At 54.3% G+C, this 14,241-nt stretch overlaps 6 protein-coding genes across 7 annotated transcripts in view; all 6 read left to right on the top strand.

Moving 5' to 3' along the window:
* ABB37_06114 (serine carboxypeptidase (CBP1) putativeserine peptidase Clan SC Family S10) overlaps positions 1 to 824 on the top strand; it is a gene marked incomplete at its 3' end in the record, with an annotated part of 1,970 nt that extends 1,146 nt beyond the window's left edge. Inside the window, exon 1 of the mRNA XM_015804366.1 lies at positions 1 to 824. This exon is cut by the window's left edge and continues 1,146 nt beyond it. Within this exon, the coding sequence (XP_015656940.1) occupies positions 141 to 824 (684 nt within the window). The 5' untranslated portion in view covers positions 1 to 140.
* A 1,087-nt stretch (positions 825 to 1,911) lies between these two features.
* On the top strand, positions 1,912 to 3,594 carry ABB37_06113 (putative Phosphatidic acid phosphatase; the record flags this gene model as incomplete). The annotated part of the gene is made up of 1 exon (XM_015804365.1): positions 1,912 to 3,594. The coding sequence occupies exon 1, from the start codon at positions 2,209 to 2,211 to the stop codon at positions 3,592 to 3,594; it is 1,386 nt and encodes a 461-aa protein (XP_015656939.1). The 5' UTR covers positions 1,912 to 2,208.
* Positions 3,595 to 4,251: 657 nt separating this feature from the next.
* Positions 4,252 to 5,509, top strand: ABB37_06112 (hypothetical protein; the record flags this gene model as incomplete). Its single annotated transcript, XM_015804364.1, has 1 exon — positions 4,252 to 5,509. Exon 1 carries the CDS (start codon positions 4,352 to 4,354, stop codon positions 5,507 to 5,509), a length of 1,158 nt encoding a protein of 385 aa, XP_015656938.1. The 5' UTR covers positions 4,252 to 4,351.
* Positions 5,510 to 7,586: 2,077 nt separating this feature from the next.
* Positions 7,587 to 9,015, top strand: ABB37_06111 (putative mitochondrial hypothetical protein; the record flags this gene model as incomplete). 2 transcript variants are annotated; one of them, XM_015804363.1, is made up of 1 exon in its annotated part: positions 7,587 to 9,015. In XM_015804363.1, exon 1 carries the CDS (start codon positions 8,686 to 8,688, stop codon positions 9,013 to 9,015), a length of 330 nt encoding a protein of 109 aa, XP_015656937.1. In that variant the 5' UTR covers positions 7,587 to 8,685. The 2 variants fall into 2 exon arrangements, with proteins under 2 accessions (XP_015656937.1, XP_015656936.1); XM_015804362.1 differs by having other exon boundaries at positions 8,397 to 9,015.
* Positions 9,016 to 9,583: 568 nt separating this feature from the next.
* Positions 9,584 to 10,722, top strand: ABB37_06110 (hypothetical protein; the record flags this gene model as incomplete). The annotated part of the gene is made up of 1 exon (XM_015804361.1): positions 9,584 to 10,722. The coding sequence occupies exon 1, from the start codon at positions 10,114 to 10,116 to the stop codon at positions 10,720 to 10,722; it is 609 nt and encodes a 202-aa protein (XP_015656935.1). The 5' UTR covers positions 9,584 to 10,113.
* Positions 10,723 to 11,463: 741 nt separating this feature from the next.
* ABB37_06109 (UDP-galactose transporter (LPG5B)) lies at positions 11,464 to 13,927 on the top strand (the record flags this gene model as incomplete). Its single annotated transcript, XM_015804360.1, has 1 exon — positions 11,464 to 13,927. The coding sequence occupies exon 1, from the start codon at positions 12,269 to 12,271 to the stop codon at positions 13,925 to 13,927; it is 1,659 nt and encodes a 552-aa protein (XP_015656934.1). The 5' UTR covers positions 11,464 to 12,268.
* Positions 13,928 to 14,241: the final 314 nt, after the last annotated feature.

Raw genomic sequence — 14,241 nt, 5'->3', positions numbered from 1 at the left:
GAGGCCATTACGTGCCTTCTGTTGCCTATCGTGTGCTGCAGGGCAACCAGCGTGGTGACGGCCCCGTGATCAACCTGAAGGGCGTTGCTGTGGGCAACGGTCTGACGGACCCGTACACGCAGTACCCCTACTACCTCGTCATGGCGTACGAAGGGTGCGGGGAGCAGCTCGGCGCGCCGTGCGTGAACCACACGATTCATCAGAAGATGTTGTCGATGCTGCCGCGGTGCCTGCAACTGATCGAGCAGTGCAACGCGTGGCCGACGGATCAGAACGACGCGTGTGCGGATGCACATCCATACTGCACGGAGATGGTCTATTTGTATCGTGTAACGGGGCTCAATACCTACGATATTCGCAAGCCATGCATCGGAGATGAGTTGTGCTACCCATCTGGGAATATGATTGGCTTCTTGAAGCGGGCCGATGTGATAAGCGCGTTGGGTGCGAAGAGCGACATTGTGTGGCAGGAGTGCAACATGGATGTGTACGCCATGTTTGCGCGCGATTACCACCGCAACTTCAACTACACCGTTCCACCCCTGTTGGCTGCTGGCATCCGTGTGATGATCTACGCTGGCGACATGGACTACGTGTGCAACTGGCGTGGCAACAAGGCGTGGGTGACGGCGCTGAACTGGCCTGGGAAGGCCGCCTTCAACGCCGCGTCGGACGTGGAGTTCCGTGTTGGAGGCCGCGCCGCTGGACAGGAGCGGAAGTACGGCAACTTCAGCTTCGTGCGTGTGTACGATGCGGGTCACATGGTGCCGATGGACCAGCCGGCGGCCGCCCTCTATTTGCTGAAGCAGTTCCTTCGCAAGTAGACGGCATCATCGTAAGACGCGTACGAGGGCGAGTCGCGACATAGTGATCCCCTTCCCTTTCCCCTTTCCCTTTTCTGTTCTTGACTTGATTGCTGCTCTTACGAGTGCGAGGAGGACGCACGTGATGTGTGTCATAAAGCTCTGCAATGATCGATAGACTTCTCCCGCGCCCCCTCTAGTGGGAATTGCCGGTTATATGAGTGTATTGCCGCTACCGTTTACGTGCTTTGTATCTTCATTTTCTACTTGGTATATACAACTCTCCATCCCCTCCGCCGTGTCATCACTTTTTACATGTTTAACTACAGAGAGCTGAAATCAACACATTTGTTCTTCTCACCGTTATTATTATTCTTGTTATTATCTGTGTTATTGTCATTGATATTACTACTATTATTATTATTCCTATTCAACACCGTGATCGGGGCTTTTCTTTTTTTTCCCTTTCTTTTCTTTCGGGAGCAGCTGCGTGTTGCGTCGATCTTGCTGACGTGCGTTGTCAACGTTGCTCCCCTTCTCCCCCCCCCCCTTGCCTCCTCAATACGACTGCGATATGCCCGTCTTTTTATTATTCAATAGATTCCTTCTTTGCTTGTGCGTGCGCGCGAGCGTGTGTGTGTGTGTGTGTGTGTGTGCGGGAGACTGCAGTGATGTTTATGCCTGCGTGCTCATCACGCCACGGAAGGGGAAAAAGAGAAAGGACTGCGTGAGCCACAGCCGTACTCTCTAAAGACGGTCTTTCCCTTTTCTGTTTTCTTTTCCTTTCGTTGGCAACGCCTGTTTCTGATCCACACACGCACACATCGACAGGCTGAAGTGAAACACCCTTAAACACAAAGCTCAAAATGACACAGTCCGGAGTTTTCACACTGCAAAGGCGCCGTTCTTGAGACAACAGGTGCTGTCATTTCTTTCTTTCTTTCTTCTTCTCTGGCTTCTTAGTGTGGTCTGGGGCGCGAGCTGTGTGTATGTCGCGGCGGATCAAGGTCGGTGAAGCATCCCTGCTGGCCGACGGACAAGCCTTCGTGGTCTGGCAGACTTCTTTCCGCATCTCTTCTCTAACCCTCTTTCTCGTTCTTCTTTGGTAGTCATCCGCACTCACATTTATCGCTGGCTTTTTGCCCACTGCGTGCCCTTTAAACTTGTTTTGAAGTTCGGTCGTGTATCAAACCTCGCTGCTGCAGCAAACCTGCTCGTTGTGTGTCGTCTGAAAATACCTCCAAATCAAAAACAGACGAAAGAAACAGAAGGAAAACGCGAGGAACTTGCAAACAACAGCCGCCCTTTTTGACTTTTACGGTGTGGTACAGCCCCTGCGCCTGTTGAGTTGACCTCTGCAACAGCAGCTACAGTATCACCAGCCGCTTAGAAGAGATCGAGGGCAATGGGGGAGTGCATTCTTGACCAGATAATTGGCGTAATTGTCTTCTTCCGCTTACAGGACTACTTTCTCTGTCTTGTCTGCGGTCTCGCCGCGCTCGGCGTGAGCAAGGTGCGGCCGCACTGCCGTCCGTTCTCATGGAGCGACCGCACGATTGACTTCCCATACGGCGGCACGGGCACTTTCCCGTCGTGGACGCTGCCCATCATTTCCGTTGTACCGGGTGTTGCGTACGTCGTAGGGGAAGCGGTTCGTCACCTCTGGTGGGAGAGGTGGCAAGCGGCGCGGTCGCGGGGTGGCGGGAGCGGCGTGTCCTCCCACGAAATGTCTCATCTGCGCGCGTCAGATGTTCGGCGACGCGGTGTAAGACGCGGTGTGGCGGAGGAAGGGCGGTATCGCATGGCAAGCGGCAGGAGCAAGGATATTGACGAGGAGGAAGACGCACGCGTGGGATCGCCGCGGCGGGGTCAGCCGCCACCGCCGTTCACCTCCATTGAGGTCGTTAAGGTCGAGGCATCAGCGACGGCACGCAACGCGGACCCGTACGCCTACGAAAGAGAGGAAGAGGAAGAGGCCGGTGTCCCACCAGCGCCGAAGGCCGACTCACAGGTCGCTTCTCCTCGCACCGCCACCACCAGTCCCGTCATGAAGGGTGCTGCGTCGCCGACGCTTACCGGCCGCTTCACGGGCTCCCCTCCTTCTCCCTCTCATCCTCCTTCTTCCGCCTCGCCGCAGGGCCGTGGAAATCGTGCCGAGACCACCGCGTATGGGTCGCACCTCACGAGCAGCAGCAACGACCGCTCGTCCCCGGCTTCTCCTCTGCGTCAACGCAACGGCAACGAGGCGGGCACGCGCTTCGCCGTTCCGCTGACCGCGCCGTGGCAGCGCTTCCTGACTCATGCGCACATGTGGGTGCTGACCCAAGCCTTCGCGGTCACCTTTGCGATGCTGGTGGTGGACGCCGTGAAGGTCTACGCCGGCCGCCTCCGACCTGACTTCCTCTCTCGTCTGCGCCGGGAGGGCTACACGGCGGGGTCGGTGGAGGTGGACTGGTGTGCGGTCGGCAGAGGCGGCCGGGTGTCTTTCCCATCCGGCCACAGCGCAATCAGCTTCGCCGCCTTTGTGCCCTTCTCTTTCTACGTGCTGCACACGCTGCGTGTGTTTCATAGAAGCGGGGCCTCGCTGTGGCGCGTCGTCGTGGGGCTCCTGCCGCAGATTCTGCCCATCACCGTGGCGGTGTCCCGCACACGAGATTACCGGCACAACTTTGATGATATTCTGGCAGGCAGTCTAATAGGGATTGCGAGCGCGTTGATCGCGCTGGGCGCGAACCTGGTGGTGAACGGGAAGACAGGTCAGCTGATACCGCGCCTGCCAACAAGAGAGTAAGCGTCCATTATAAAGCTGCTCAATGCGAAGTGCCTTTTTCTTCTTCTGTTTTGTTCTCTGCGTGCTTGTGTGATTGGCGCTCTCACATTCAGTGGGGTGTTTGTTTGCTCCCCTTCTGTCTATCGCATTCTTCTTGTACTTTCAGCTTCGATTTTTTCTTTTCTTTAGTTTATTCACAAGCTTTTTTTTTGTCTTGTTTTTTTTTTTAAAGATCTTGACCACCCCTTTTCTTCCTGCGTGGGGATCAATTGAACAGCCGTCAACACTGCTTCATAGTAAAGAAGGCGAAAGAGAGAGAGAGAGCACAAGAACCGAATCGGCAGTCATGCGTTCGATTTCGCAAAGTTTTCAGCCCTCTATTGCGTTTGCACACGTATTGATTTAAACTCCCGCTCGAAAGAGCGGCGATCCGCGTGCAGGTGGGAGAAAGTGTCGGACACTTCTGCGAGGACTTTATCGCTGTAGAGGCTGGTACAGTTACGTTTCCATTATGTTTATTATCTCATTGCGCCTATCGAAGCAGCTCCTGCTAACGCTCAAACTGACCAAAGCATCATCAACAACAAAAAGAACCTTCTTGCAATGAATAACGTCTGGTATTTCCACCGTCTTCCGTTCTGCTTCTCTCTTTGTTTCCTTTTCCCCGCGCAATGCGCAGGTCAACAGCAATCGCTGCAGTTTTCTAGCTTCCTTCCTCCTCCCCACATTACATTACTGCTCATCGAGCGAAACAGGAGACGAAAGAAAGAAAGAGAAAATGAGCTGTGACTTCCTCACGCATCACTTCTTTCTCTGGCGGGTGCCGGACTACCTGATGATCATCATTATGGCCATCATCGCCGCCATACTCGGCGCCGAGGTGCGCCCGCACTGCCGCTCCTTCGACTGGGGAGACCCGAGCATCGGCCACCCGTTCGCCACCAAGGAAACCTTCCCGATGTACTCCGTCGCGATTGCTGTGGTCTTTGTGGTCCTCGTGTACTTTGTGGGGGAGTTGTGCACGAGGTGGAGCCGGCCGGTCGGGAAGCTGAGTATGTGCCTGCACATCAACGGCTGGGTCGTCACACACGCCTACAGCATCCTTCTCGCCTTTGTCTTTGTGAACGTGTCGAAGGTGTACGCCGGGCGGCTGCGGCCCGACTTTCTGGCTCGACTTGCGAAGGAAGGCATCACGGAGGCGAACGTTGCGTCGTTCTCGCACGACCAACTCTGCCGCGCCGCGCGCAACGGTCGCCTGTCGTTTCCGTCCGGCCACAGCGGTGCCTCCTTCGCGGGCTACGTCCCACCCTGCCTGTACCTCATGGGACTTATGCGGACGCTGAACGGCGGCAAAGTGTGGCTGGCGACGATCGCTCTCTTTCCGCTGATCCTCCCCGTCGCCGTCGCCGTCTCCCGCACCGTCGACTACCGCCACAACTTCGACGACATTTTTGTCGGCAGCGTGTGCGGGACGCTGTGCGGCATTTTTGCCGTGCTGATCAGCTTTCGTGTCTCGATGCGCGGCGAGTGGACGCTGCGGGACCGCCCTGACGACAAACTCGAAACGCGCGCTATGTTGCGTGCGATGTTGACAGACAAGAACGGACGATCGGTGGTGATGGTAGACGCGGGTGACAACCGCCGCCGCCGCCGCGACGCCGACAGAGTGGAGAGCAGCGAGGACGAGGCGACGGTATCGTGCAGCACCTCGCGCATGAAGCCAAACGCACCGCGCCATCCGAACGCGCGTAGCGTCTCTGACCCACAACAGGAGCAGCAGCAGCAACAGCAGAGGTCGTCCGACCACGCGCAGTCGTCGCTGCTCTCGCCCGGCTCGTTGAACGGCACTGGCTACCTTTCGCCTGCTGTTTATCACGAGCGCGCCGCGAACCCTTCTCCGTCGACCCGGCACAACGAAGCGACGTCCTCTGGCTAGCGGGGCCACGACCGGCGGGAGGGCGGTGGGTCCAGCGAGAGGCGCCATAAGAACCGTCGAGAAGTGCGGGAGGAGGCCGTGCCGGCAAACTTAACGCTCTCTCCCGACCGTAAATCAATCAATCAGTGACCCTGCGGTGGTGGAATACTTCGACCTCCAATAGTAGCGTGACCCTTCGTCATATAACGGGGGACACCGAAGGGAGGGATCTCTCCCTCCAAAAACGTACTTCATGCTTTTCGTATTGCGAACACCGCGCAGCGGAGCAAATGGACCAGAATACGGCATCACAGTTGGCTGCGGGGCTTTGAAGAAGAAAAGGGAGTTGTTGCTCTTGAAATACCAATACGGGTTTTCTGATCTTCTCTCTCGCACGTTCCTTTCCTCCTTCACATGCGTCCTCTCTTGCGTCATTATTATTATTATTATTATTTTTTTTTAGACAGGTCGCAAACCTCTCTCCTCTTTCTCTTCTCCTTCCCACCGCACGCGACGTACTGCTCCTTTGCTACTTAAACGGTGTCCACATGCGAGTTAGCTTTAGTTACCCCCCTCTCCCCCACGCCGCCCGCTCTCCTCGTTCAGCTCTATCCCTATCCAGTTTTGTCCTAGATGTTCTCTCTCGGTATGTGCAATTCCACCTCATCCGCCTGACAAATGAGATTTGTATGCATTTCTCTTCTTTCAGGTACTTCGTGCTTTCGTTTGCTGCACTTCTTCTATTTTCTTTTTCCCCTTCGCGTTTGCTCCTCACAGGTGTGCGTGGTCGCCTCTTATGCGTGCAGATGTGCCACAACGACCAACCGGCGGCAGAGCGCTGCTTGGTGCCACACATCCTGTGCAATGGGGCAACGTGTTGATGTGTGTATCGATGTTGGTGCCAGAAGCCAGACCTATATCTACGTATTTGCCTCGCGGCGTGCTTTATTATAACTCCTATGACTGGTCTGAGTGCGCACTTTAGTTCGTACTATCTCTTCCTGTTTCTTCTTTGTATGTGTGTGTTTAGGCGGACTTAAAAGCGGTAATAAATCGGAGATCGTCGACGCAGCTTCTTCTTTCTGGCTTCCTGCCAGACGAACTCGGTGTTGACGAGGGAAAGAAAACAAGAAAAAACAGCAACAACAACCCCCAAGAGCAAAAAATAATTGAATGTTTGCGGTGTAATTTGTGGGCTCACTGTCTCTTTCCTTTGCTTTTAGTGTAGAAGATCATTTCTAATGAGTTCATGTATAGGAGTATTTCTTTGGTTGCTATTGGAACTGTGCTACACTGAAATGATCAGCCGTTGCGGGGCTGCTGATTTTCTTTCCCTTGCTGTTGTTGGTTGTGTGTCGTTACCCTTTTTTTTTCTTGCTTTTGTTTGCCTTCTTTCTGCGCCCCTGTTTCGCCGATTACACGAGTTCTCTACTTCCCTGGTGGCATACGGTGAGGCTGCTACACGTGGCGCATTCGTTGCCTGCGTAACATCGATTCGTGTTCGTGCAGCGCGCTCTTCTCTCCTCTCTGTGGGTCCTTCTACTTTCTTTGTCGCGTTGTTATCTTGCGTTGCTCCACCAGCTAAGCCTCGCAGCTTGCAGCTGCAGCCGCATCGGCTGCTTTAAAACTAAAAAACACGGTTCAAAACCCATCAGCAAACCTATAAAGCGCCAACAAACACACGTGCCTTAAGACGCGGCAGCATGGCGGCGCTGAATGCCACGTGCAAACGTTCTCACAGACGACACGGCGTGCCTGCAGCTGGCGGGCGATGATGCGTTGGGTTGGTGCGCCGCTGACGGCAAAGCGCTCTCACGGGTCTACCCGCCTTCTGGAGGGCGTTCTACGGCCGTTCGGAGGAAACTCACGGTATGGCACTGAGCGGACCCCCCCCCTCTCCCTCCACATCATCATTAACAAAAAAGCCAACAAAGCGCGAGCTGCCCGTGGACAGAAACTTGGCGGTCTTTACGAGCATGCGGCGTTCATCCAGTTCTACTCAAATAATTTTCTTCCTTTGCTTCTTTACTTCTTTGCTTCTCTTTCTTATTATTATTATCCAACGGCGTTATCTTTCTATTACGGCGATGCTCGCAAAGCCCCGATACGGAGCCGGGCTGTAGTGGCTGTGCTTGATGTGGTGGTACGCGGATGGGTAAGTGTGGAGAAGAAAAATGAGCAGGTACGCTTTGAGGCAGTGGACAAATGCGAGGAGTGCGATGATGAAAACACTTTCTAACGACGAGCGGACCGACTTGCACCCATGCGGACATTTCGAATGTGTACAAATGTTGAGCCTCCTGTGTGCGTGCGTGTGCGACTTTCTTTTGTTCTTCTTGCTGCTCGTCTGCCCTTACTGTTCTGAGTAAGTGCCCTGTCGTCTGGTGACGTGAGGTTTGCCGAGCTGTGGTTGGAGGTGCAGCTCTGCATTGTGTGCCGTCGTAGGTGAGGAAGGGGTGCGAGCCGGAGGAGAAGGCACCCCTCAATGCTGCGGTGCAAGGAGGAAGCGTGCGGTACTTCGCCGTTCCGGTGTAAAACACTCATGTCAACAATAATAGAGCCGCAACTCTCATCAAAGAATACGTGAAGTAGCGCCATAGAAAGATAAATAGAGAGGGAGAGGGGGAGGTATCCGCACGGTTTCCTTCAGCGGCACTTGCGTTGCGTAGGACACGCTATTTTGAAGTACAGTTCCAAAATGGTAATAATTATCATAGGTGAGCAGCGCAGTTTTATGGGAAACAAGCATACAAACGTAGAGCACGGAGAAGTCAATCGTTTTGTGGGATTACCGGCTCGCTCGCTCCTACAGCGGCGCGTTTGGGCCCACCGTTCTCAGCCTCGCACCAACTTTGGGTTCTTCCTTTTGTTCTTCTTCCTCTGCGCATCACTCCTTCTCCTTTTGTAAGAATTCTTCGACGGTTCCACAGCTTTTGCCTTCGCAGTTGTGCCGATACTCGCCAACGGGAAGCCAGGAGAAAAAGGAGAATACTCCACGCACTTAGTGCGCTGCTCTCTCAAAGCGCTACAACACCTGCATAAGGATCCGACGCAAGGACTTTTTGTTTCTGGTATCTGTGCGCCTTGGTTCAAGCACAAATCACACAGCAATGCGGTGCAGCGCTTCCGCGTGTGTGCGTCGGGCGGCCGCCGTCCACAGCACCCCCTCCCTGCAGGGTGCTGTCCCCGCGACCGCAATGCTGGCTTCCTCCTTGACGAGTTCAACGCGTTCCTTCGTGCAGGGCGCCCCACCGCTGCCGCAGAGGGTGACGGACAAGAATAACAAGGAACGCCCGCGCGGCTCTTACAGGGAGGAGATGGATAGTGAGCGCGCGCGTCGCCAGCGTGCGATTCACGAGTTCTTCGCGACACACGAGCCGAACTGCCCGGAGCCGCTGGAGGAGAACGCGTTCGTGAAGGGGCAGTTTGGCATGCGTCGGCGCTACTTCGTGGACCACCGCGGCAAGATTGATTCCATCGCGTTGGGAGCGGCCGTGGCTGACAGCACGAATGCGATGCGAAAATAATGAAGAAAGAAGCAGAGACAAGAAAAACTCGTATTATACGCCCTTTTAGAATTCGCACTTCATCTTTATGATGGTGGTGAGTGGCGCCGATATGTGTGCGCGCGGACACGTGCTCAGAGCAGATTATGTGAATAGTCGCCGCGGCGGTCGCTAGCGTTTTTTTTCTTTTGTTCGTCCCGCCTTCTCGTTACAGCTTTTTCAGAATTCCTCACTAGCTGTTACGGACGGTGGGGCACACTTTGCGCTGTGCGTGCTCATGCGCGCGCCGTAGAAAGTGCTTTGTCGTCATTTCGAAGTTCTAAGGGAAGAGTGTCTGCAGCGACGCAATACGGAGGAGGGGGAGGGGCTCTCCTCTTCGGCGTTGTTACATACACATATATATATCGCGCCTCAGTACTCCTCGGACGAAGACGTGAACGAAACAAGGAGCGTGCGTAGTTTTTTTCCCCTCTCTCTTTGATGTTTAGCTGTGTATTCTGACGTCCGCTCGACTACTGTGCTTCACCTTTCTCGCCGCCTTTCGCCCTCTTTCTCTCTCTCCCTTATTGTCCTTTTTCATTCGATGCTAGCAGGTTCATTCATCTGGCGCAAAACGAAGCGCGTACGCCGCAGCATATATAAATAAGTATTTATACCTCTTCTGTGCTTGTGGTTTTGAGCGTTGCACTTTCGGATCTCCCTCTCCCCCTCTCTGGCGGCGTTCGATCGCGCGTGCAATTAGTGGCGCTCCGTAGCGTTTTATCAGTGAGTTTTATTTTTCTTCTTGTAGCGGTAGCACGTAGCATAGGGAGCGATCTCACGCAAGTTTTTTTTCTCTTTTTTTTTCTTCCGGCTTCAACTGTCGCAAGGGACGCAACGCACCGACGCCAAGTACTGCGTTCGCGTAGCTCTGCTGCCTTTCTTCTTCTCATTCCAGGAAAGCAGGATAGCCACAGCGGCAACACACGCTTCAAAAAGGAACACGTTTTACTTTCGGGGCTCTGCCGTTTTCTCGGTCTAACAGCCGCGCTCTCTTCCTCCCCCACCACCCACACCCACTTAGTAGCTTCCTTTTTCTCCTATCTCTCCAGCTTTATCACCGAGGAAGAAAAGGCCACCATGCTGCGGCGCTGCTGCATCGTCCGCAGCGGACATGGCGATCTCTTCCCCACGAGCAAGGCCGCCGCCCACCTCAATCTACCTTTCGTGATGGGCCGCGAGGTGCCTCCTCCACCCGGAAAGGACCGCTGCTACGCCGAGTTCTGCACGCCGGAGGTGCATCGCAAGTTTCAAACAAATGCGCCGGAGGTGCACGCGGTGAAAGCCGTTTCGACACGCAGTCCTTTTAAGAAGGAGCTGCACCACTGCGCGACGGAGCGGCCCTCCGAGGCGTCGATCGAGGCTACCCTGGCCGGTGTGAGCGGCGCCTTAAACCACCACCACACGAAGACGAACGAGACGCCGATGGCCCGCGCGAACATCGCGGCGAAGCTCGCGGCGGAGCGGCATGCAAAGACGCGTGACTTCATGGAGCACAAACGTACCCCGCGCGAACGCAGCGCCAAGTACGCCGGGGAAAACGCCATCGAGTACCCGGCCGCGCAGTTCTTCGTGGAGGAGCGGGTGAACCGACTGCGCAAGATGGAGAATACGAACCCCAGCGGTTTTGTGCGGGAGTACATGCTGTGGGAGCCGAAACCGCCGCCGCCACCGCCGCCGAAGAAGTAAGTCTTCTCTTTACGAGTTGCTTCTTTCTTTCTAAACAAGAGAACAGCAGCAACAGAGCTCTTAAGACCTTTTTTCTCTTCCCCACGCACGTAACGTTTGGCGATGCGCGGCAGCTTTATCGATTCTCTTCGCTCCTGTTTTTTTCCTTCTTCCTCTTTCAAGAGTGTTACATTGACAGAAAAGGTTGCTTTTCTCTTATGGGTTTCTTTTCTGCTTTAAAAAAAGGACGTAGTTGCATTGCGTAGTAGTTTGTGTGTATGAGTTTGTATGCAAAGAAACATCAAGGCAAAGAATGGCTATGCAGACGAGTGTGTTTTTTTTTTGCCAGAAAACTCCGCTTTGCTGTACCAACGCGCTAACAGACTCTTTGTTGTTGTTGATGTCGTAGCATTAGTTTTTCTCTCTTCTCTGCACCGCATAGATGTGTGTCAACCGAGCCCTCTCGCCCTCCCAGCGGTGTAAAATATAAAGGAAAGCGGCTCCGTTGAAAGCCGTTGAGAGACAAGACATAACATGATTGGCGGCGCATCCGGCACGCGTCAGCGTATGATGCGACGACTCGCTCCCTGTATGGAAATAATATCGCTCTCTTCTTCTCCAATAATAAAAATTAATTTGGTCTACCTTTCTCTCCTTCCTTTGTTCTTGAATAATCTGCTCGATGTCGCGCTGCGCAACTCGTGCGTTGACGGCGCACCAAAAATGCTACATACATTCTGCTATCCGCCGGAACACTGAGCAGCACCGGTCATGCACGTACGACTTCTCTTTTAGCGAGAGTTTTAGTTGTGCCGTCCCAAGTAGTAGTTTAAAGCAGCTACACTGCAAGCAGTGATAAAGGAGAGTCCCACCCACACTGTCGTCTCAAGTGCTTCAGCGTGCTTTGCGAGTCTTCATCAGAATACGATTTCACATTTAATCATCGCGCTATACTCATTTTTGCAGTTTCCCTCCTCGTGCTTTCTCATCTTGCGCACCTGTGCTTTGTGCGCCTTTGCACTTTTCCAGAGTTGCCGCAGGCAACACATCTTGAGACTTCTTTTTTGGCCTCTTTGCATCCACGGTTTATCTGCCGGTTGGGCTCTCCATCTTCTGTGACTCTTTACCTGCTGCTGTCGGGCCGCACACTCTTTTGGCTCTTGTGAGTTGTGTGGTTTGTGCCTATAGACCTCTCTCTCCGTCTTTCACGCGCCCTCCATCTTTGGGGCCTTCTTTTCTGTTGTGTCTTGCCGTTGTCACTGCCTGTTTTTTTTTTTCCTCCCCTCTCCGTTGTACGCTGCGCTGTGCCGGCGGGTGGCACGGGGTAACACCACGCTCTCCTTCATCCTTCTGTGTGTTTTTCTTCCTTTTGTGGAAGGTGTTTGAAACGTGGTAGTGTGGAATATATGTGTATCGGTATATGTGTGTTTGCTCCCAATCGGGTTCTGGCTGTTTTATGTTCATCGCCGCAGGTTTATGTGCGTCTGAGTAGCTTGTTTCTATGAAAGAAAAACAATAACGTTCTTCTTGTTTGGCATTACGTTGTCTTCATTTGACTGCAGCAACGATGACAGTTCTCCAACACGTGTGCTCGATGGCGATGGTCAGCCTCGTCGTCCTTGTCATCCAGAACAGCCTGTTGGTGATCATGACGCGCTTCTCGCGCAAAAATGTAGATGCCGCCGTGAACTATCACACCTCCACCTTGGTGCTGAACCAGGAGTGTGCGAAGATGTTGATGTGCCTCATCATCTACGCCTTTGACGATGTCCGGAAGCAGTTCGAGCGAGAGTCAGCTTCCTCGTCGTCGCCGCCGCCGCCGTCGCTGGGCATCAACGGCACGATCGCAGTCGTCGAAGAAGTTAGCGGTGATGCCCCTTCGAAGCAAGCCGCATCTTCGCTCGCTAAGCTGAAAAGCACAGGGGCGAAGGCGCTCTCTTCGCCCAACGACGATGACAGCGACACCCCACCGTTTAAGGACGATGAAGCAACCGAAGTTACGGTTGCGACGGTGATGCGTGGCGCGGACAGCCGCCCTGTTGCGGTAACCTTTGGCGAGGAAGAAGGAGGTACGACGACTGCCGGACCATCCACGACGGTGCGGCGCGGCATGCGGGGGACGGTGGTGAGTACCTCACCTGCCGGATCGAGCAGACCGACGGACCCGGCCGTTAATCGACGAAGCAGACTTCGATTTGTGTGGGCGCGCACGCAGACGGCGGTGCATCTCTACGGCTCCATGCTTTCTACTGCCGTTCTGCGGCGGGACACGCTCAAGCTGTTCGTGCCGGCCTTTCTCTTCAACTTTCAGAACTTTTTAATCTTTGTCGGACTTTCCAATTTGGACGCGGTGTCGTTCCAGGTGTGGTCGCAGACAAAGCTGCTGTCCACCGCCCTCTTCTCCGTGTGGCTGCTGCATCGCAAGCTGTCGCTGATGCAGTGGATTTCTCTCGTGGTGTTAACGGCTGGGGTGCTCGGTGCGCAGCTCGGTGCTCCCAAAGGCGGGTCTCCATCGGCAGCCGCGTACACGGTGCCCACCAGCTCCACTCCCACGCCGACCCCACGGCAGCTGCTGGGGGCGCAGCGGCGCTTTACCCGGATGGTGTGGGCGCTTGGTGCTGCGGAAGGGCAAACGACGATGGACGGTGACGAGGAGCCGCAGGCCAACGCGTTGATTGGCATTGCCGCCTGCGTGCTCTCCGGGCTGTCCTCGAGCTACGCCGGGGTGTACTTTGAGAAGGTGGTCAAGACCACCAGTCCGACGCTGTCCATCCGCAATGTTCAGCTCTCCATCTTTGGCATCCCGCTGGCCTTTGTATCGATGCTGCTGCTAGATGTCATACCGCGCTGGTACGCCCAGCATCAGTGCGGCGATGCGATACACTGGAACATCTTCCGAGACCCCTTTCCCGCCGCCGCGTCCCTGCAGCACTTCCGCGACGATCGGGAGTGCCCGGCGCGACCGTTTTATTTCTGGCAGCGGTACGACCAGCTCTTAACGTGGGGTCTGGTCGCCATTCATGCCTTTGGGGGCCTGCTGGTCGCGATTGTCGTGAAGTACGCCGACAATATTTTGAAGGGCTTCGCGACGGGTGTGGCGGTGATTGTGAGCGGGATGATGAGCTCTGCGATTTGGGGTTATAAGCCGACCATGACTTTTGTGTTCGGTGCCGTGCTGGTGATTGGGTCAAGTATTATGTTTCACAAGTTTGAGCCAAAACGGTAATAAAGGAGAAGGCGGCAGCGTGTGGCGCCTTTGTTCTTCGTCTGCGTCTTCAGTTTCTTCGATGCAGGGAACCATTGAATTGGCGTGTTCGTTCTCTGTTCCCCCCCCCTTCTTTCCATTCACTGCAAAACCGATCTCTTGTGCTTCTTTTTTTTTCTTCTTCTTGGAAATACGTTGATGTGCCGCATAGGCCGTTTACGAGTCCATGTGATTACTGCTTCTATTGCGTATATCTATGGCATTTCATTTTCAAGCGTGATAAATATAAAACAGGAATAAATGTGAAAAGCTAGAAGCTGATCATGTGCAATATC

The sequence above is a fragment of the Leptomonas pyrrhocoris genome, assembly GCF_001293395.1.
Source record: "Leptomonas pyrrhocoris isolate H10 chromosome Unknown, whole genome shotgun sequence".
Taxonomy (NCBI): Eukaryota; Euglenozoa; class Kinetoplastea; order Trypanosomatida; family Trypanosomatidae; genus Leptomonas; species Leptomonas pyrrhocoris.
The sequence above is the reverse complement of the archived record's forward strand: the minus strand, read 5'-3'. Positions and strand labels throughout refer to the sequence as shown.